This window comes from Physella acuta, unplaced genomic scaffold, assembly GCF_028476545.2.
Source record: "Physella acuta isolate Inbredline_101_S28 unplaced genomic scaffold, ASM2847654v3 ptg000791l, whole genome shotgun sequence".
NCBI lineage: Eukaryota > Metazoa > Mollusca > Gastropoda > Physidae > Physella > Physella acuta.
Window position 1 is genome coordinate 25,840 of NW_026732309.1, and position 22,850 is coordinate 48,689.

At 35.0% G+C, this 22,850-nt stretch overlaps 2 protein-coding genes across 2 annotated transcripts; one reads left to right on the top strand and one right to left on the bottom strand.

Moving 5' to 3' along the window:
* The first annotated feature begins 1,882 nt into the window (after nt 1-1,882).
* LOC131950938 (coatomer subunit gamma-2) lies at nt 1,883-10,769 on the top strand. The gene is made up of 22 exons (XM_059313150.1): nt 1,883-2,011; nt 3,618-3,667; nt 3,785-3,865; nt 4,209-4,280; nt 4,393-4,472; nt 4,632-4,707; nt 4,987-5,079; nt 5,455-5,541; nt 5,987-6,103; nt 6,397-6,639; nt 6,937-7,221; nt 7,382-7,460; nt 7,623-7,787; nt 7,987-8,062; nt 8,198-8,301; nt 8,506-8,628; nt 8,734-8,828; nt 8,988-9,113; nt 9,268-9,436; nt 9,522-9,619; nt 9,729-9,867; nt 10,201-10,769. Exons 1-22 carry the CDS (start codon nt 1,972-1,974, stop codon nt 10,431-10,433), a joined length of 2,631 nt encoding a protein of 876 aa, XP_059169133.1. The 5' UTR covers nt 1,883-1,971; the 3' UTR covers nt 10,434-10,769.
* Nucleotides 10,770-11,715: 946 nt separating this feature from the next.
* On the bottom strand, nt 11,716-20,639 carry LOC131950939 (TBC1 domain family member 25). Its single transcript, XM_059313151.1, has 5 exons — nt 20,466-20,639; nt 18,366-18,475; nt 18,087-18,235; nt 17,822-17,971; nt 11,716-17,684 (listed from the first exon to the last, which is right to left on the bottom strand). The coding sequence occupies exons 1-5, from the start codon at nt 20,517-20,519 to the stop codon at nt 15,523-15,525; spliced, it is 2,625 nt and encodes an 874-aa protein (XP_059169134.1). The 5' UTR covers nt 20,520-20,639; the 3' UTR covers nt 11,716-15,522.
* Nucleotides 20,640-22,850: the final 2,211 nt, after the last annotated feature.

Sequence of the window (22,850 nt, forward strand, 5' to 3'; positions counted from 1 at the left end):
CCTTGCATGAGTGTGACTGTCTCTGGTGGGCAATCGGATCGTATCACATGTCATTCCATGTTAGCTTTTTTTTTTTTGCCTTGGGCGATGCCTACTGTTCGGGGGGGGGGGGGGGGGGCGGCGGTAGACTTTCTTCGGGGGGGGGGGGGGGGGGGGGGACACTGTTAAAAGTATATATTTTCTATATAAATTATATAAATTTCTTTTCGTTCGGGGGGGGGGGGGCGGTAAATTTTTTTCGGGGGGGGGGGGGGCTTTGCCCCCCCCCCCCCCCCGAAGAGATGCCTGGAAGAAACTCTGCATCTATAGATAGTCAGCTATTACAGATAGATGTAGAATTGTTGCTATACAACAATTTAATTTGAAAGTTCACGTCTACGGAGTGTCTCGTCCAGAGTTGTTGTGTACTCTAAGATTATGGTCTATTAAACTAGTTTATAATTCATTGAAATTGAAAAAGCATTTATTTATCTGTATATTTTTCTGTATATTTTCAACATATTTTGCAATAAGCAGCCTTGGTGTTCCCCCTCCCCCTCAAATGGTGTCACCCAGTCCTTACCCCTGCACCCTCCTTATGATACAGCCCTCGTAGTTTCTTTCGGGTATAAGTAAAATTTATATGAATAATAGAAACTTCAAGTTCAATCAGTCGTCGTTCCCGACTGAAAAAAACACTGTTCTCTTCTGAAGGTAGCCACTCCTGATTCCTACAATACATTAATTTCTTTGGCTGCTATATATTGTTTGTTTACTTTTTAAAAAATGTTAATCTAAATGGATTGTTATCATTCCAGTTTATTTAACCAAGGTACGCAACTAGTAAACTAGTGAGTGGAAAATGGTCAACTTGTTGTTGTCTCTCTTGTGCGCCTAAAAAAGCGGGAACGGAAAAGGTTGAGTTATAAATACTAAAGGATGTTTTTTTTTTTTAAATATAGAACTAGCATATAAATAAATATTTTATAAATAACCACGCAGAATACTTTCCTATGTGGTCATCCCATTCATAAATGACGTCACGCTTTTTAAAATTATTTCACTACCGTCACAGATCAGACCAGAGAACGCCCTCCCCCCGCCCAAAAAAATGACACCTACAACATATCCGTCCGCCCCCCCCCCCCAACACTGCTATTTTTTAAAAATATATTTCAATTTACAAAAACACCAAATAACGGCTAAAATTCAGTTTCGTACATTACTTTTTTAAAAATAAATTTAAAAAGAGTGCCGTCAAGCTTTCGTCCTAAAAATGCTAAAATTCATCCCCCCCCCCCCCCCCCATTACAGCTTCTTAGTGTGGCGTCATTTATGGACGACCCCTAAAGCCTAAAACTTAGGTAGATTCTAGGCATATTATGTTTCCAAAATGTTTCATTTTGTGGGTCATGTAGGCCTACTCAAATTTATCTTTAGTTCTATGTGAGGCTGTTTTAGACGAAAGTGACGTAGCGTACATATAGATCAAAATAAGTAATCATGTGTTGATTTTCTTTTGACCTATGATTGTTTTAAAAGAATAGGTGTAGTCTATCTGCAGCTTTGACCCTAGATCCAGGAATCTTGTATTTTATAGGGACGACAGGACGGTTAAATTCAAGAGCCCACGACGAACAATGATAATGATAGATTTTCCCTCACTTTATAACGGAGTTAATTTCTGTCAATATTACTAAGATAACCATTTTAAAAATCTTAAACTTCATATTCAGTTTATTTTTTTGGGAAAGTTACGAGGAACTAGATCTAGAATCTAGATCTACATCTAGCTAGATCTATCGTCTTTAAACCACAGGACTCGACTACTCAGGCCTAGGCTTTAGGACTTTAGTTAGGGGCCTAGGCCACTTTCTAAATAGTTTCTACTTCCGCACTTGCGCATTGAGCAACTTCTCTTTTGACGTGTTCTGTTGTTGTTGGAACAATAACGTTAGCTAAATTCTAGACTACTGTTTTAAGTAGAACAAAATGCTTTCATTAAAAAGAGACAAAAAGGAAGAAGAAGATGGTAAATGTGATGTTATATTACTAAATGAAAATGTCTAATTACTAGATCTACTTAGATCTAGATATACTACTGCAAGTTTTATAACTGAGTGATCTCAAAAACTAAGACTACACTACACTCAGACTACACTCACAACTACACTGTACAGTACAGCAAGTCACTCAATCAACACTTCAACACACTTGTGACTGTCACTGATGACTGACCGTCACATCACTTTTTTTTTTACTTAGCTAAGCTAAGCAAACGGCCAGTTTAATGTTAAAACTGTTAAATCTAGTATTCTAGTTTGCAATAGTAAGTGTAGGAGAGTAGGTAGACTCAGATTTAGTTTTGGTCACTTGGGTAATTTTGGGTTTCAAGTGGTGTAACTACTAACTAGTTACTTTTAGTAGTTACTAGTAGATCTAAAAGTAAATCTAGGCTAGAAATCTAAATCACTCACTCACTGCTTGAGACTCCAACCAGTTAAGCCTAGGGAAAGTTTTAGCAAAGAAAGGTGGCAGGGCAATCACCTAAAAATTTGGCCGGCAGAAGATGCAAAACGAAATGACCTAAATAGCTGGGCAATGGGCCCAAATAAAATATTATTTAGAGCTGTGCAATGGACTCAATTTAATCTTTTTTAGCTGCGCAATGGCATTAAATTAGTCCTTTAGTTTTAGCTTTATTCTACTGACAAAACAAGCTGTACAGTGTGGTCGAGCAGTTACGCTTTGGGCAGGTCGTCAGGGGTTGAGGGTTCTTAGTATTAAGTATAGTATAGCTAGCAAAGAGTTCTAGTCTATAAGATAAGTATAAAATATTTTTAAAAATCTATTTTAGTAGCATATTTAAATCTATTATTTAAGTATTTATTGTGTTAATCCCTGTCCCATCAACACAAAGGCCTAAACAGCAAACATGTAGATGACAAGAAAAATCACGTAATTGTAACGCTAAGCGCATCTTTTTCCATCTATTATCGGCCTAAACCTTAAGAAGTCGGTTCTGCTGCATAGCCTCACATTGTTGACCACGGTGGTTAAATCTTGCTTTTTTTTTTTGTTAAGGCCTTAGGCTTTTTCCTAGGTAACTAAGTAATAAGTCAGAGGGAGGGTCCTCACTGTGTTAACAAAAAACACTGTTAATCTACCTTAAATTCCATTATTATGATGAGACTGTGAAGTATTGGAAGTTCTTGCATTCTGGGGGAGGGGGAGGGAGTAAAAATGTAAGAAGGTTGCAGAAAACCATCGGCCTTGTGACATTGTAGGCTAAATTCTGGTAAAATGCACAGATGTCAACGAAATGTTTTACTGATTCAAGTGAGAAGGCTGTAGCATGATTCAAGAAATAATAAAAACAAATTTTATAAATCGGAAACATAATAGAGTTACGGCGCAAGTCAGTAGGTCTAGAGTTACATTTCCAATCTTTTGCCTTGTGTTTAGGTGAATTAGAGTTCATGATTTGATTACTGCAAATTTGATTGTGATACTTACCCAGACTTGACTTAAGACACTTGAATTATATATTTATCAGCACTGACAGCATTAGGAATAAAACAAAGGTATATTTAAGCCTTTATCACTTTACTTTGTAATTATTTTTTTTAAATACTTAGGTGGAAGCAATCCGTTCAATAATTTGGAGAAGAGTACTGTCCTACAAGAGGTATGTCTACTTTTTCTATATTAAAATAATTAACCAATTTACCACTTGAATGTTATAATTATATTAAGTATTCTACGTTGTTGTTTTATAATAATATATCTTTTTTTTTTTATTTAGGCTAGGACATTTAATGAGACACCAATTAACCCAAGAAAATGTGGACATATTCTCACCAAAGTTCTTTACATCATAAACCAGGTATTGGCACATTATCTTTTTCTTAATTTTTTTTTCAGACATTGAAGTTATTGTAATTTATAGTAACATGCTATCCTTTAAGCAAAAAAAATATTAGGCCTAACCTTTCATGTGTTGCTGTGATGAGTTAGTGAAGTACAGTTGAGTAACAGATACATTAAAACCTGATTTGTTGTTTTTATTTTGTATCTATAATTTTCCAACTATGGTATTAAGCCAATTATTGTTAATCATACACAACACAAGATTTTGTATTAAATAATTATTTTATAATTTAGAACTGCTCTTTCATTTGCAGCACATATTTTCTTTTTATTCTTTTCTTTTTTCCTTTCAATTTTAGGGAGAGCCAATTGGTCAGACAGAGGCAACAGAGGCTTTTTTTGCCATGACTAAGCTTTTTCAGTCTAAAGATGTAAGTAGTATTGCATTTAACAATGAACCCATGATAAACTATGATATTGTTTTAATTACTGTTTTGTTTTTAATGTTTAGCTGGTTTTAAAACAAAACCTTTTTTTATGCAGCCTATTCTTAGAAGATTAGTGTATCTTGGCATTAAAGAAATGTCAAAAATTGCTCAGGATGTCATCATTGTTACAAGCAGGTAGTTTTTACAAATATTTATAAATTTAGCTTTACTTAGGCTCTATAGCATCACTTAAGAATTTACTTAATTACAACCTTTGCTATAAATCATTTTTTGCATTAGTATATGTTATTGAAATACTTTAAAAAAAGAAACACTTAACAATTGTATTGATAGTTTGATGAAAGACATGACTGGTAAAGAAGATCAGTTCAGAGGTCCTGCTATACGAGCACTGTGTTCGGTGACAGATGTATGTTTTTTATGCCTTTATTAAATAGTCAAGATTTAGATCTAGTACATATTTTTGGTTAACCAAAACAAACTTTAAAATTTGAAGTAAAACTTCTGTATTTAGATACGTTGAACAGAAAACGTTTAGTTAACAACATTATCAATGCTGGGTTTTAAATTACAAACTTATTTTAGATCTGTTACATACTAAGTACTTTTTTGGATTTTTTTATTTCTAAATGTTGTAATTTGATTTAGATTTTTGAACTTAAATGTATACGTTTATTATCCTTTCTAGCACTCTATGCTTCAAAGTATAGAACGGTACATGAAGCAGGCTATAGTAGACAAAGTCTCTGGGGTGTCCAGTGCAGCTCTTGTTTCAGCTTTGGTAAGAAAAGGGTCTACATATTTATAGCTTAAAACTTAATTCAAATGATTAGCCATGCTTTGATCTATACTTGCCTTAGTAACTCATGCTGGCAAAGATTACTGGGTTCCAGTGGAAAATAGTACAATAGCAAATCCTTAATAGTTCTAATAATAAAACTTATGACTCTGCTGTAATATTTTAAAAGATATAAAAATACATCTCTGTAACTTTAGTAGTTAGCTTTCAAAAGTTACATTCAATTCATTGCTGATTTTTATGCCTAAAATTACTGACCATTTGCAAAATAAAATGTTATAGTGAAAGTATTAATACTTCTTTTTATTTCTTTCACTGTATATATTTGTTATACTAATAGTAATATATAATTTTAAGCACTTAGGAAAAGGTAGTCACGAAGTAATCAAGCGCTGGGTTAATGAAGCTCAGGAAGCTGTTAACAGTGACAACGTTATGGTGCAGGTCAGTTGATTTTACGTTATTCTTTAAACATTTTTCTGCATAAAATTTCATTTTGTTGTAGGATTTGGGGGGGGGGGGGGAATGATGATGATGGGGGTGCCAAGAGTATTGGTTTGGGAATTTAGTCAATATGGAAGCCTATCAATTAAATCATTCTCTTGTACTTTTTCTGATATGTTGTATAAAATTTTCTGTTGTTAATGTTCTTTAGTATATATTAGTATAGCTATCTACAAGCAGATATTAAGAGAGATGGAGGATTAACCACTACAGTACAATACATATTTTTGTATGTCTTACCACCATCAACCCTAAAAAACTGAAAGCAGATCCAATTATTGCTAATCTATATGTTCTAATATAATGAACTTCTATGTTTCCTTATTATTAGTGCCTTTGTTTAACTATTAACCTTAGCTACAAATTGATTGTTTAATTTCCTCAGTTTCATGCTCTTGGTTTGCTGTATCATATTCGTAAAACTGATAAACTAGCTGTGAATAAGCTAGTGAGCAAATTCAGTAAGCACACACTGAAGTCCCCATATGCTTATTGTTTGTTGGTAAGTAGAACCTTTTTTCCTACACATTATTTTTGCATTACGGCTGTTTGTCTGGAAGTCTCAAGTTCAGATCCCAGTCTCATGTCTGCAGGATGTTCCTGAGTTCACCTAGCTCCGATGACTCTTATTGGAGTGGTGAGCTTAGTAATGACCGTGCGATTCCCCTGTATGCTAAGGTCATTGAAACAGATGAGCTTTTCATCTGTCTCATGGATCGAATGAGAAAAGATGATGGTGATGATATTTGTATTTGAAGTATTTATTTTAAATCTATAATGTAATTTTCTGTACAGATTCGTATAGCAGCCAAACTTATTGAAGAAGAAGATGCTGGCTCTGACAGTCCTATGTTTGATTTCATTGAGAGTTGCCTCCGCCATAAATCAGAAATGGTTATTTATGAAGCTGCCCATGCCATTGTGCAGTTGAAGAACACCACAGCTAAAGATCTTGCACCTGCTGTGTCAGTCCTGCAACTTTTCTGCAGTTCACCTAAACCTACATTAAGATTTGCTGCAGTCAGGACCTTAAACAAGGTAAGTTTTTCCATTTGATGGGTTCAGTTAATATGGGCATATAAGGATTCAGTTAATATGGGCATATAAGGATTCAGTTAATATGGGCATTTAAATTCTGAGAAAATTTCAAAATTAAATTGCCATTGTACTTTCCCTTGAGTTCAGACTTGATAAACCCTGCTCATTGTTCAGACTGTTTTAAAATTGTTAAGACTGTATAAACATTTAAACATACACTGAACATCGCAAACTTTTGTTTTTATTTACATTGTTTTAATATACTCATTAATCAAGAATTTGTATTTACTTGATTAGGTGGCAATCAAACACCCAGCTGCTGTCACTGCTTGCAATCTTGACCTTGAGAATTTAATCACTGATGTGAATAGGAGCATCGCCACATTGGCCATCACGACTCTCCTGAAAACAGGAAATGAAAGCAGCGTTGATCGCCTGATGAAGCAGATTTCAACTTTTATGTCTGAGATTTCAGATGAGTTCAAGATTGTTGTTGTCCAGGCCATTCGCTCCCTGTGTTCCAAATTCCCTCGCAAGCATAACACACTGATGACATTCTTGGCCCAGATGCTGAGAGATGAGGTAAAAGAAAATTGGCCTTGTAATATTGTAAGTAAAATTTAGGCAATTGCAACCTAAAAAATCTGTATCAGCATGAATGTAGGCTCATTTTGTTTATTTTTTTATTTTTGTTATAGTTCAGTGTTGCAATCTGTTTTAAAATTTTTAATGTTTTCATCAGGGAGGATTTGACTACAAGAAAGAAATAGTTGACTGTATAATTGTTACCATAGAAGAAAACGCTGAGGCTAAAGAAGCTGGTAAGTGTTGTAGTGAAATTACTGGCATGTGTTAATCAGGCTTTGTTATAAATTTTAACATGCGACTTTTTTTGTAATAAAAATTATTTTTTATCTAATTAATATAGATTTCGTTGTATAGATTTTTCAAACTAGATTTATTTTATGTCAACTTTCAAACAGGTCTTGCTCACCTCTGTGAGTTTATTGAAGACTGTGAACACACTGTCTTGGCTACCAAGATCCTACATCTATTAGGGCGTGAAGGGCCCCGAACGCCAACCCCATCTAAATATATCAGGTTTATTTACAATAGAGTCATCCTGGAAAATGCTGCTGTCCGTGCTGGTTAGTTGTTTTATTCACTACTGGTTTGATTTGTGTTGACAATACCTTACTGTTTTTACAATAAATTACTTTTTGGTTTTATCTTATGATGACATTAGACTAAAAAAAAATTAGTAATACATGTTTCTTCATATTGTATATAGACTGGATTTTTTTTTTTAATTACCTATTCTATAAATATTTATATTTACTATCACAGCTGCAGTAAGTGCTATAGCCAAGTTTGGAGCTCATTGTGATGACCTTTTGCACAGCTGTGTTGTTCTCTTAGAACGGTACAAAATAAATTTGTTTTGAAACTTTTTATTTGTTCATTTGCACATAATAATATAGATTCATAAATCTTTGGAGTGGAACAAATTGTAAGTTATCGTTCTTTAATGTTTTTAATTTTATTTCTTTGTCTGCAGTTGCCAGTTAGACTCAGATGATGAAGTGAGAGACAGGGCCACATTCTATGTTAATGTTCTTAAGCAGAAGCAGAAAGCTCTTAGCTCTGCTTATATACTCAATGGTAAGACCATTATTATTAGAAATAACTTTTTTATCAAATACAAATCTTGACCGCTTGCATCTCTTTAATTGTTGAAACATGTTTCTTGTTTTCTTCTGCCCAATATTTATATGAATCAGTAAGCTTGTTAAACATATTTTTACTAGTTATTATTGGAGCTAAGGTTTTAAACTCTTATGATGACAAATTATTCCATTGTTTCAGGCTTACAGGTGTCCGTTGTGGGACTGGAAAGATCATTGCACCAATACACACTTGAGCCTACAGAGACGCCATTTGACTTGAAGGCTGTTCCACTGGCAACTCATCCTATTGCAGAACAGAAAGGTATAAATCCTGTTAGATCTTTGTGTATTGAGATGTGTAGAGATGACTTTTGACAATAGTTTGTTTGCTAGCACTGATTGAATAAAAAATTATGTTCTCCTGCAGTGCGTGATTTACCAGGTGAGATAGCAAGTGGGAAGCCAACACAAGACAAAGTTGCTGCTTCAAGACAAGATGTATATCAGGAACAGTTGGCACAGGTATGCCTCTTACAGTTATTCAAACTTTACATTTCTAAAATTTGTAGATTTATTTTATTTTCAAAATTACTTTTTTTTGCTTTGACTTTCTGGCAGTCCATTGACCCAAAAGTTAAAAAGCCAGGATTTCATATCATTATGTGTTTACTTCTCACATAGGTACCAGAGCTGGCTAATTTGGGTGCCCTTTTCAAATCATCAAATCCAGTGGAAGTTACTGAGTCTGAGACAGAGTATTATATTCAGTGCATCAAACATACATTTAGTAATTATATTGTATTCCAGGTGAGGGCCATCTTTATATTTTTATAAATAAGATAACTGGATCAAAATCAATATATTATTTTGATTAAATTTTCCTCGTGTTAATGTTTTATTCATTATGAAATATTCCTTACCTTACTTTTGGTTAATTAAGAAATATTCCTCCTGGCATTAGTTTGACTGTACTAACACACTGAACGACCAACTGTTGGAAAAAGTCTTTGTAGAAATGGAGCCTGCAGAAGGGTTTGAGGTCTTAAAGTACATTAATTGTCCAAGCCTGCCATACAACAAACCTGGAACAACCTATACTTTAGTTAGATTACCAACTGAGCCTACACAAGGTAAAACATAACTTCTAATCCACTTGAAATATTATTGTGATTATTGCTTTATATACTGGACTACAAAATGTTGTTTTGTTTTCAGTAACTGGTACATTTTCTTGTACCTTGAAATTCTTGGTAAAAGATTGTGACCCTCAAACAGGAGAGCCTGACGAGGAAGGTTATGATGATGAATATGTGGTCAGTAACAGATTATCAATTTTCAAGTTTTTATAGGCTTATTGTTACAAATATATAAATAACAGTTCCTATATACTGATAATCACATTTTAATTTTGTCTTTTACCAGTTGGAAGATGTTGAGCTTGCAGTAGCTGATCATGTACAGAAAGTTATGAAACCCAACTTTGCTGCATCATGGGAAGAGATTGGTCCAGAGAATGAGCTTGAAGACACTTATGCTCTATCCACCATGTCTACAATAGAAGGTGGGAAAATTTGAGTTAATCCTAATATTAATCAATTTAATGTAATTTATCCTTGAGGTTTATCCTTGAGGTAACTTTTCCTATTTTTGTTGGAAATCTCATTTCTAAAAAAAAAATTCTTTCAAAAATATTGATCATTTTCAGATGCCCAATTTCAGAAGAAAAAAATTGTAGCACCTGTACATTTTTTTCCAGCAATTTTTTAAAATTAGTCAAATTTTCACCCACACATTAACTATTGAGCAGAATTCATATGTATATAGTTTTTGTTTAATTCCTATTTTTTATAATGTATCTTTCAGTTTTATATTTCCTTCTAATTGGCTTTTTCAGAGGCAATCAAGAACATTATACAGTACATTGGTTTACAACCCTGTGAGCGGTCAGATAAGGTTCCAGAAGGAAAAAGTTCTCATACCCTATTTCTTGCTGGAGTTTTCAGGGGCGGTCATGATGCCCTTGTAAGAGCCAAGCTTGCTCTGGATACTTCTGGAGTTACAATGCAGCTTACAGTGAGATCAACAGATCCACATGTCTCTGAAGTTTTGGCTACTGCTGTAGCATAGTCGAGCTAGAGATCTCTTTATATTATTCTTCTTGTATAGTTTTTATTATTAAAATAGCATTTACGACATTGCAGTTAACTGAACAAACAAAAATGTATTAAGTAAGGAATGTTTAATAAACCCCTTTCTTAACTGTGTCAAGCTGCTAGTAATCTGCATACATTTGTTTCAGTCATTTTGTATCCAACCAACGTTTTAAGTAAAAAAAAATTGTATTTGTTATATCTAGGTAGTTGGCAAATTTTGAATGTGATATTTCTTATTTGGGCTAAGTGATGTTTTAAAAATGTGTTTGTGTCACTGGGAATATTTATATTAAAAAAATCAAGAGTAAAATTTATTGTATTAGCATTATTCTTTTTAAAAGCAACTTGTCAGTTTACAACTGCAGCCATCTATATATATACTACTAAAACTCAAGTTTGTTTACATGTTTGTATATTTATTTATTTTTTTTGTTTATCTGTTTGGTTTTAGGAGAGAATCTGCACTATGTGTAGAGCTGTACAATTGTTGTAAAAAGTTGCCTAGCGGGACACAGGGCAGGTGAAATAGAGTTAATCTGTTTCTGTGTCCTCAGCGTATGAAAATCTAATGTGGTCAGAGCCATGCTCAGCCGAAATCTTTCTTTCTGAACGATAAAAATATCTGAGACTTGGCGAGACACTGAACAGGTGAAGTAAAGTTGACCTTTTTTTTGTGATCTCAGCTCAGCTGAAATAGGTGATTTTAAAAGACAAAAACTTTTTTTTAATGTGGGGTCTGGTTTTTTTTGTGACAATATGTGACAGACATGATGTCATTTATGGATGAGCCCCGAAGTCTATAGTTATCCAAAGGATGATGGGTAGTCTAGTGTATATTTAAATTGAAGACCTTTGTTCTAAAATGACTAAAAGTAAAAGCCACACTAAAAAACCATGTGATATGGTTGCTTAAAAGTGACATACTTATTTCAGCAGATAATCAAACTGAAGTAGTTAGTATAGGTCACTTTCATTTTATTAAAATTGCAACCACTACTTTTTGCACTCAACGAAAACCTTGCCTCTCACTTTATTAGATTTTCTTTGTTCTTAATTTTAGTGCTGAAAGGGATCCCCTCCAACACAATTAAGTATACATGTCAACTGGTTATGCCCTGTTGAGGCAGTTGACTCCGAATTCAGCCTGCTTTTCTTTTTGGATTTGCTTCCATAGCTTTTGTCCAACCAAGAACAAACTACAAGGCAGCAGTTGGAGCTGTCTCTCCTAGAAAAGTGGCTGTCCCCAGCTAACGAGCCTCATTTGCCAGAGGGTTTGAACTCCAGACTTTTCGGTTTAGCAACCATGAGCATTACCCGCTCGACCACGCCAACCCTCTAGATTAATAGTTATAACAGAATTTCTCAATCTTTTCTGCTGTATACACCAAGCTTTTAATAGAAAAAAATATCTTTGCAAGAGGGTTTTGTTGTGGATGACAACAGGAATCATATTTTTGACAACTCAAAGCATTTTTCAAAATTTATTTTTCATGGTAGAGGGATAAGATGAAAACAAAAACCCAACATATTTACATTTTATTGCACATAAAAAGTTTGAGAACAATGAAATACTTAAAACATTTGTAAACTTTTTGCCTCTATACTGCAGATTATTTATTTTAGCAAATCTAATGAAACCTTTGAGATTTCATGAATTGAACTTAACTGTGTTTTGTAATGACTACTAAATAAGGCTTAGTTAAATGTGTGCAAAAATTTTTGAATTCTACATTGTATATATTATGATTATGTTAAAGATTCAGTAGGGAAAAAAAGATTTGTGTAAAATACATTCAGATAACATAATTAAGCATCATCACACAAAAAAGTTGTACACCCAAAGACCATGAAAATTAAAGGAATGTAATGGATCTTATGTTTTAATGTCTGCAAATTGCACAAAATATTGGATTTTTTTAAATACACCAGATTAAAGTTTCCATGGTTACTGTCCAATCTATTATTAGAGCAACACAATCAAAATGAGTTTGTAATGTAATTTATATATCCAAAATGCAAATTTTCTAGAAGAGATTGTCGAGAAAGAAAATTCTTATAAATGTTTTAAAATTTGAGTGCCCATTTGATAAAAAACTAAGCATATATAATATATATAAAGTAGCGCAAGTTCCCTCAAAATCTTAAAATAACTTTTTGGCAAGTGGATATAACTTAATTAAAAACAGCCTAGCAACTAGTTACACATTTTAATTGATTATAAATAAATAAATATGAGTATCTTAATATGGATAAATTATTTTATTTTGCATAACAAAAATACATATCTGTACAATGCAAGTGTAGAAGTTTCACTAGAATACTAAGAGCTGGTTTTAAATCCACAATATTTTTCATCAGCATTAATATTCTATTTTTAATTTTGCAGTCTACACCAGTCATAAAAATGTGCAAATCTCATCTACGACAGATAATTTTACGCAGTGAACACTTGTTTATCATGTGTGTATCATATTGACCATACTTGACAAATGACAAGGCCATCATTATCAAGATAATTTCTCCACTACAATTTAAATGCTAAAATGGGCCAAAGTTTGAAACACTAGCTTTATGCACCTCAAAACTGAATAGCACAAACATTTTAATTTAACAAAAAAAATTAATTTGCTGAAACTATTTTAAATCCTAAAAATTGTCTTATTTTTTAAATAAAAAGGAAATTAATTCCCAATTAAATTATTAAAAAAAACAAGTCTTGGATCTTTAAGAATTAAAAAAAAGGATAGATAAATTTTGCCAAACTAAAGATGGAAGCACACACTGATTTGGAGAGCCAAATAACATAAAATGCCAAAACTTGAACACGGCCGAGTATTCATGGGCTGACTATATACAGATTAAGCAAATTAACTTTTTAAAACAAAAGCTGATCAAACTGGATAATGTCATAATTAAAGCTTTAAGAACAAAATTTTAAAAATATTTTGTTGCACAATCAGAATATGATTTCTAGATAAAATGTGAAAAACGGGACTGAGCAAAACTCAAGAATTTCATCATCTTTAAGTCAAACAATTAGTATCACAGGCAATACAGGTCATATTGTTTATGCTGACAACTTCAAATGAGATGGAGAGAAATACATCAAATCAGGACAGAAGAACTGCAACATTCAGGTATAGTTCAGTGTACCACTAAACAAAATGAACACCGGTATTATGGTCCAAGCAATGAGATTTTAAGTTTGTAACTAGTTCAAATAGCAAAGCATCTTATTCAACAACAGGAATGTAACAGATTTAAAATGCACGATATCATTGCACACTTCACAACTGAAATTACTGTTCTTGATTCCCAGAACCAAGTTTAAGTAGGAGTAAATAAAATAAGCTGTAAAGTTTGCAAATTAATATTTGTGTAAAAAAATTATTTTCACTGAAAAAATAAAATGGAATACTTTAATGTATTTACAAATACAGAAGCATGCAATGATTTTACAAAATGAGTTTTCTTCAATTTTTTTTTTTTTTGCAACATAAAAGTATAAAACAAATGATAGATAAGGAGTGATTTACTTTTAGTCTATTAACTTTAGTAATTCATAACCAGAATTTCCCCCAAAAAAATTCTGTCTAGACAACAAATATAACATTTTATTTATCATGAAGATTTAATTACTACCTATGCCTTCAATCAATAACTGTAGATACTTTTTTTATGATGAGAAGAAGATGAAAATACATTTTCCTAAAGACATATTCGTGTGAGTGTGCTATCAGGTACAGAGAACACCTACAGTTTCAAAATAATAGCCCCAAAGAGATGTAAAGCTATAAATTTATCAAGTAAATTGAGGTACAAATTGTAAAGATTAAGAAAATTTTTGGCCAAACTATTCCACCATGCTCTGGTCATTTAAGCACAATTAACTCCTGTGGCCAAACAATTCCCCCAATTGCCGTGGCCACATGATCAGATTACCTCTGTCAAGCAACAGCTTATTTATATTATATAACTTGTTAGTTAAATATTTTTAAGTTATATTATTGTATGCATGGTTAAGTATAGATACAGCCACTATAGCTATGTTAAAGTAGGGCTTGACACACTTATTTTGATAACAAATTTGCTCTCTTTTTATACAACAGCATTAACATTCTACTTTAAATATGAGAACTGTCCTAACTCAATGGGATAACTACAATTTTCATTTGTGCTTCCCTCTGAAAATATGAGTATTAAAATCTTAAAATAAAATTTTAAAATCATTATGCTTGCAAAAGTGAGATCATCTAAATGAATGTAAAATAAGTAAAAGCATGTTTTATAATAAAATTTCACACTGAAAATGACAATCTAAAAACGAGAAATGCAATACATGATAACCAGTTAACATAAAATACTGTTAAAAACAAGTTGGGGATTGTGTACATGATTTATAGCTTTGTGAAATAAGTAGCTCTTAAAGGTTGCACAATATTGCACTTTCTTAGCTTAGTAATAAAATTATAATAACAATGACAACCAAACCTTTAAAATGATTTTTTTTTAAATCTATAACTATGTGTATATACTACAAAAAAATTTAACTTACAGGCAACTGAATGTTGAAAGTCTAAAAACAAATTTCTAATCTGCATCTTCCATGAAAACAGCCAAGGCAAAAACTGCACTGACTAATGAGACAACAAATTATAACCTTTCCTATCTAGTAACACTAACAAAATATATTTCCTGCATCTTTAATTAAAAACTTCAGAAACCTCTGCCTTAAAAAAAGAATTATGCATATCCAATACAACAGAATCAAAAACTAAAAGGGGTTGTGTAATATCAGGTAGAAGATACTTAAATCCATTTCTAGAGGAAATTTAACAAAGAACATTGTTCAATGAATGCCTCTCATAACCCGGAATATCATCCAATACCATGTAAAACATTTTCAATAAAAAGAAGACTAAAATGACATTTTGATCCAAAAAATTTACCAAATGTTTTAAGCGCTTCTTTTTTCTTTATTTTAACATTTTATGTTCACAAAAAAATGTATAGGACAAAATAATAGTTACATGATAAAAACAAATATTTTAAAAATGGATAAACTAACAGCTCATTCCTAATTCCCCACTGTCTCCTCTCTCTTTCTCCATGTTGGCTTGCTGAGCTCTAAGATACTCAGTGTACATTTGCCTGGCATGATGCAGTACACGGTTGGCATCATGTCTTCTGACAAGTCTATCAAAGTACATGGCGATGTCCTCATAACACATCCCTTGCTGGATGATCTTCTCCCTGTGCTGGACCAGCAGGGTCAGGCAGAGAAATATGAGGAATGGATTGCCTGCGCCAAATTCCTGAGGGGGTGGAAGTTTGGATGGGTCTCTCTGGTGTGGGCTGTTGTTGACAGAGCTCTCTAGGGACTCTGTGGCTTCCTGGCAGTCTGAGAGGTGTGAATCTGAGCTGTTGTTTTTCATCAGCCTCTGAATGTCATCTGTGCCAGGGGGTAACATTCCACCTACTGGGGTAGTTCTGACAGATTTTTTAGGTGAAGACGAGGGCGAGGCTGTTAAATCTGGAGAGGAGCTGTTGGGCTTGCGTTTTGGGGAGGCTAGGAGCCTCTTCATGCTTTGAAAAATTCCAGAGTCATCTTGGGTGTCGCCAATTTTACTTGGTGACTTGGACTTTTTATACAATCCATTTCCACTGTCTTTATCTTGTGATGTTTTAAGTACATCAATGGAAGTATCAACAGTCAGATTTTCACTGGCCTCAGTGGAATTGTTAATATTGGAATCAAGAGATAAAGTAAACTGGGTATTTCCTTCTGAATTCTCTGAGGAGCCTGAAACAGCAGAATTGATACTCCAGCTTCGTTCATTGCGCTCATCATCACAGTCTGTGCCTATGTAGCCACCCACCTCAGCAACTGATTGACCAGATGGCTCAGTATCCACAAAATGACTGTCACTCAACTTGGAGCTACCCTTAAGATCAGAAGATACTGGTTGAGAAGTTAAAGTGGTGCTAAGTACACAACTATTCCTAGAATGTTCATTAAAGTCTTCACTGTTTTCTTTAACCTCTATGCTACCTACATTTTCATCTCCTATAGAGGTGGTGTCTTCTTGAAGAATCAGGTCAATGCTGTTGGATTTCATTTGCATGGATCGGGTCATGACATTGTCTACTGCTGGGAAGTCTCCCCGGTCTTCTGTGTCCCCGGGGGACGTGTCAAAAGATGACACTGCGCTGGCATTAACAGGGGGCAGGGTTTCTGTACTTAAATTATTGTTAGCAGATGCCCTGCTTACAGGACTGGATATTGGTAGCGATGCCCTTGTTGCCTTGTGCAGAGCCCCAACTCTACGCATGGCTAGTAGTTTAGCATACATGGCATGCTGCATGGTTAGTGACGGAGACGAGGGGGAGCTAGACAGGAGCTTGCAGGAGTAGTCAGGATCTACAAGGGCCAGTTCAAAAGGCGGAGGCGAAGGTGGCAGTGTGGCCCACATCACCTCTAAAACATACAGGGCATCCGTAAATGGGAACTCACGTTTCAGCTCCAGGAGGAACCAGCGGTAGCAGAAAAACATGTCGCCTGCGCTGTTCTGGACCAGGTAGGCGTGGAGTAATGGATCGTACATGCTCAACAGCTCCGACAGGTGTTTAAATTTGCTCATGATTGCGTTGCCTTCAAGTGTAAAATTATCCCGCAGTCTGCCCATGAGAGCACAGAAGCAAATGTAAGCCTGCCCTTCATCCTTCTGGGTGACTAGCAGTGGCGAGGCTAGATCACTCATCCCTTGGCAGTAAGAGACATCAGGATGTGTGAGAGCATATGTCACAAGGATGTGAAACAGGGACAGGGTGTTCTCATTCTCATCATTCCCTGCGTAAAACCCATGACATCTGTCTGTGCGCAACACATCCTTCTTCACCATGCTGGCCACGTATTTAACTTCCTCTGTGGCCGTGTTGTTTTTGAACCTCTCCAGCCACTCTTCCTTCAGGTTTCTATACTCCTCTTCTTTCCTTTTCATGTAATAAAAACGGCTCTGACCAGACATGTTGGCAGGAAAGATATTAAGCAGATGCCTCCAAGCCACCCTGCGCAATGATGGCTCAATGCCACCCTGATAAACTGATAAACGAAACTCATTTGGTCGAATCATGTGCCCCTCACTATCAAGATAGTTTTTAAATTCCATGTCAGACATAGGAGGTTTCAGTGGTTTTATCACCTCATTTTCTGCTTGCTTCAGCCCTGAAAAGAAAAAGGCATTTAAAAACATTTCAATATCGTCTACATAAATAAGAAATTAAAACATCTATGTGTTTTTTGTTACTTCCAATGACAATTTAAACCAAACTGTGCAAATCACACAAATAAAATAATCTTACCCATTGCTCTTTGGACAGAGTTGACGGTTTTGCCTAAGTTTTGTGTTATAGTCCCAGTTATAGAGCCTAAAATGGAGTTTTTATCCAGTAAGCTTGTGATCCTATGATGTGGAATTTCAGCAGGGGCTATAACATCCCAGTCTTCAAGTTCTGGTAAAATACATCAGAAAATACATTAAAAAAAAGTGCAGGAAAAAAAAACCAACTTCATGTTAACTTACAAATAGTATATTGTTTTAGTATACTTTGGTAATGCTTAACTCACCTTCTTCAAAGGGGCGCAAATCCACCTTCAACTTTAGGCATGGATCTGCAGCACACTGGAAAGCAGCATCCATATCCCAGTCAGACAACATTGACAGATAGACTGCTTGCCCTTCTGAGTCTCTAGCCAAATAGCTGATTGTAAAGTCACTGCAATCATTTGATTCTTGTTAGTTAAAAATAAAAGTAGCACTTATTTAATATCTAAATCAATATCTATAGGCCTCTAAAACATATATTTTGAAGTTCAAACATATTTGTCAATTTTAAAAAATGTCACCTGGTGATTTCAAATGCTCGAGCTAAGATTCCTTGCAGCATTTCAAAAGATGTAATTTGAGGATCTATTGAAAACTTTTTATATTCTGGCTGCATTCTGCCATCACATTTCTGGGGAGGGAAATGTCAAAATTTAATATCCATTGGAAATTTGTACTTAATTTATGACAATGTCAAAAAAGTGTGAAATAAGCACAGATAAACTGATGCATCACATTTTAATGATGTATCATAAAGCATGACAAATGTCAATGTTCATACAGGAATGTGATAAGATTAAGTTTTAAGTATACAATAAAGCACATTAAATCTTGTACAGATAACAGTTCAATAACCTTGAGTAAATATGGTGTAAGTAAAAGAAACTATTTTTGCAATATTCATATGAAACATTTTGCTAATGGCATATAGAATATGGTGGGTTGTACAAGACTGAAATAATAGTAAAATAATAGTAAATATAGAAGGCTGGACGTAACAGGAATTAGATAATAGACCTAATTAATTTAGCCTAACTATTGCAATTAAAATTAATAATTAAATAAATCACTTTAATTGAGGCATCTATCTCCTTGCTGCTTGACGAATAGTATTTTACCACACACACTTTCTAGTTGTTTTGTTGCAATAATGTTTAAGAAACATTTTTTTAAATGTGTTGAAACACATAGTTCAGCAGATCTATATTAAAATTCACACTCTGAACCTGACAGGACATGTAACCCCCCCCCCTACACCCCATATTGTACCCTACAAAAGTGTTACATTAATGATTTATGAAGCATATGTTATGTTATCAAACAAATCTTTTTTTTTTTAATAAAAATAAAGGCCCAATAGGCTTAGCATGAAGTAACACTGCTCTCTAAACCTACGTCATGTCATATATTACATGAACTGACTGACCACTGGGAATAGGCTCTGGATCTAGGCACTAATGATTAGTGATTGTTTATTAATGGCAATACTGGATTACTTACTAGATTTATATTAGTGAATGGAAGGATGAAAAATGAAAACTATTGTCTCAGTTCAGTATGGAAAACAAGTCATAAATCAGCAAGATAATCAAAGACTAGATCTAGTTGCTTACTAAATTAGATCTACAAAAAAATTCTAGAGTAGTTAATGTTAAATAGCAGTTAGAGAATAAATCTAGGTATCTTGTACTTCAGTAAACTTTAGTTGGCTCTTTAGATTCGATAGCCAGCAGATCTAGAGATCAATATTTTTACAAGCTTAAATTTAGTTTGAGGGAGTGGCCTAGCTGTAGAGAGGTAGACTGCTCCCTGAGTCCACCAGGCAATGTTGGGTACCTAAATCAAGATAGAGAAAGAAAAGGCAGCTGGGCAAAGTGCTGAACACACTATCCCTTCATCTGCCGAGGTCACAGAAATAGCCTTAAATAGGTGAACTCTACTTCAATTGCCCCATACATATAACATCAGGTTTGGAATAGAACTTTACATTTTATTTAGTTTGCAAAGTATGTGTGTTTGTGGCAAATCTTGTAACTCACTTTTGACCCACTTCTAATCATAATGCAGTGGTTTCGTTCATACTTTCCAGATATATTCTATTTGGATGACAATACTACTTTAAACTACTTATCATAAAAGTTTTTGTGGCTAAAATATATGTAGACTGGACTATGACACTATGTCCTATGTACTAAGTAGTCAGTAATAGAATGTGTATAGATCTAGACAACTCTAGATCTAGGACTAGAGAATCTAAATCCAGATCTAGATATCTAGATCTAGTCACTACTACTACTACACTACACTCTACTGCTCACTCTGTGAACTGTGAACACTTATCATGGCTCTTCTTGGTCTTGGTGGACTTGATCTCTATTTCTAAATTCTAGCTTTTTACTTTTTAGTTAGGCCTAACAATGATACTAATATTAATATTATACTCTACAGTCAAACTAGATCTAGATCTAGATTCTAGATCTAGTCTAGATTCTACACCTGTTCATAAGTTTGTGGCTTATGGTTTTAAAATTTAAAGAAATGAAAAAGTCAAAACAAAACACTCAGTCAGACTCAGACACTCCAAAAAAAATAAAAAAATAACTCGATTTCTCGCCACTTACTTTTACTTTTACTCGAATAACTTCCTTATGGTCAAGATTGTAAAAACCCGCCATTGCTAGATAAAGAAAATAAAATTAAAAGCTAATCCAAGAACAAGAATTTATTAAAAACCATTTGTTATTTACAGAATCATTTGTACCGTCGGCTAGGCTAAGAATGGCAAGTGATTCGGACTGACGTTGACTTTACGAGTAGCCTCGGTTTCGGGAAATGGAAAGATAACTAGAAATTATTTTTGGCGATAATTAATTTTTTAAGCATTTTTTGTCGTCAAGATCTAACAATGCAGCAAAAACCAAAACACTGTTCGATTCTAATCATACTATCGTAATTAAATATTAACGATTAAAAGAGTAATGCTTACGATTAATCATACGTTAGCTAAATTAGTATTTTTGAGTTTATAAAACTAATTAATTAAAACAAAAGGTCTTAGCACTGTTCAACAATGCAAAGGGAGTTAAGCAGTATTTCGAAAAGGGGGGGGGGGGCAATGGATTATATTTTTAACACAATGTATAGGGCATAGGGATATTTTTTATTTCGTCGGGGGAGGGGAGGCCTGCAAAAAAACTCTGGAGTCAAGGCTATTACTGAATGCATTATGTAGGCTAAATTTGTTTTTTTTTATATGAGCAGTGTTTCCTTCAGACATTTTTCTTCGGGGGGGGGGGGGGGGTCACTTGATATTTTCAGGGGGCGGACAACATTTTCCGTTGGGGGAGGGGGGGGGCGGACACTGGTAAAAGTATGTTTTCTATATAAACTCCATTTCGTTCGGAGGGGGGGGGGGGGTTCCGCCCCCCCCCCCCCCCCTTCACAGAGATGCCGGGAAGAAACTCTGAACTTAAGGTCCATTTACATTTACAGGTATTATAAATGCAACGACAAAGCGCAAATGCCTTATAATATTTACGGGACATTAGTGATATTCATCACTTGTTGGAATATATATATATATATATATATATATATATATATATATATATATATATATATATATAATAGTCCTATTACAAATTATTTTACAGTCTTTTAGACATCTATCCGGGAATGGAGCAAGTACTGCCCTTCCAAAATACGTCTACTGCCTCACACACACACACACACACACACACACTCCGACAAAATAAAAAAAAATAAAGCCGCTTATATAATTTATAAACAAAATACTTTTAAACCAGTGGTCGCACCCCCCCCCCCAATGTAAATTTAAATTTTAAATAATGCACCTCACACCCCCCCCCCCCTTGGGAGTTTCACGTACCCACCTTCCACCCCGGACAAAAATGTGTAGGCCGTCTGTCTGCCCTTCATTTAACTTCAAATCACATCAGCCGAATCTTCATTGTATTTAGATGGGATTCAGCGCGATTGTTGTCTTCCAACACACAGCCCCCCCCCCCTTCTTCTGATGGCGCACAGGTACGAGCAGTGTTTCTTTCAGACATTATTTTTCGGGGGAGGGGGTGTCGGACATATAAATTCAATTTCGTTCGGGGTGCGGTAGACTTTCTTCGAAAGAGGGGTTGGGGGGGGGTGGCTTCCCGAAGAGATGCCTGGAAAAAACTCTAGGTACGCGGAGGATCGGTATTAATTACACCGCGTTTACAACCTGCGACAAGTAGCCTATATTATACAGGTTTAGAAAAAAAAAAACTCGCAACAAATAAGTATACACGTTACCTGGAAAAATGTTTTCCTATAAACATAAATTTTTGTGAGTTCTTTTTTTCTTCTGGACATGTATAGTATATGCCTACATGTCGCTAATGTAACCTCGGTGGAAGGGTAAACGGGCGTGATCAGAGTTTCTTCCAGGCATCTCTTCGGCGGGGCTTCGCCCCCCCCCCCCCCACCCCCCGAAAAAAAAATTCTTTCGCCCCCCCCCCCCCCCCCCCCCCCCCGAACGAAATGAAATTTTATATAGAAAATATATACTTTTAACAGTGTCCGCCCCCCCCCCCCCCCGAAGAAAGTCTATCGCCTCCCCCCCCCCCCCCCCCCCCCCCCCCCCGAAAAATTTTAAGTGCCCCCTCCCCCCCCCCCCCCCCCGGAGAAAAAAGTCTGGAAGAAACACTGGGCGTGATTGGGTTAAAATTAGCGTACTTGTTGATCTATTCTCTAGTTACTGTTCACTCTCCGTGTTGTGAGTTGTTGTCTGTCGTCACATTATGTTGCTGTCTAGTTTGTTCTAGTTTACGTACCGCTATTTATAGATTACCCCGACAGATGAAAGTATGAACGAGCCGCCTTACTCCGTATTTATTCCACATTAGCTTTGAGTACGATATTGGGTTATGTTTAAACGATTCCTCTTTAGACCTAGCTATCCATTGGGACGTTCTGTAGTCACAATTCCGAACTGATGCGAACTCGAGACC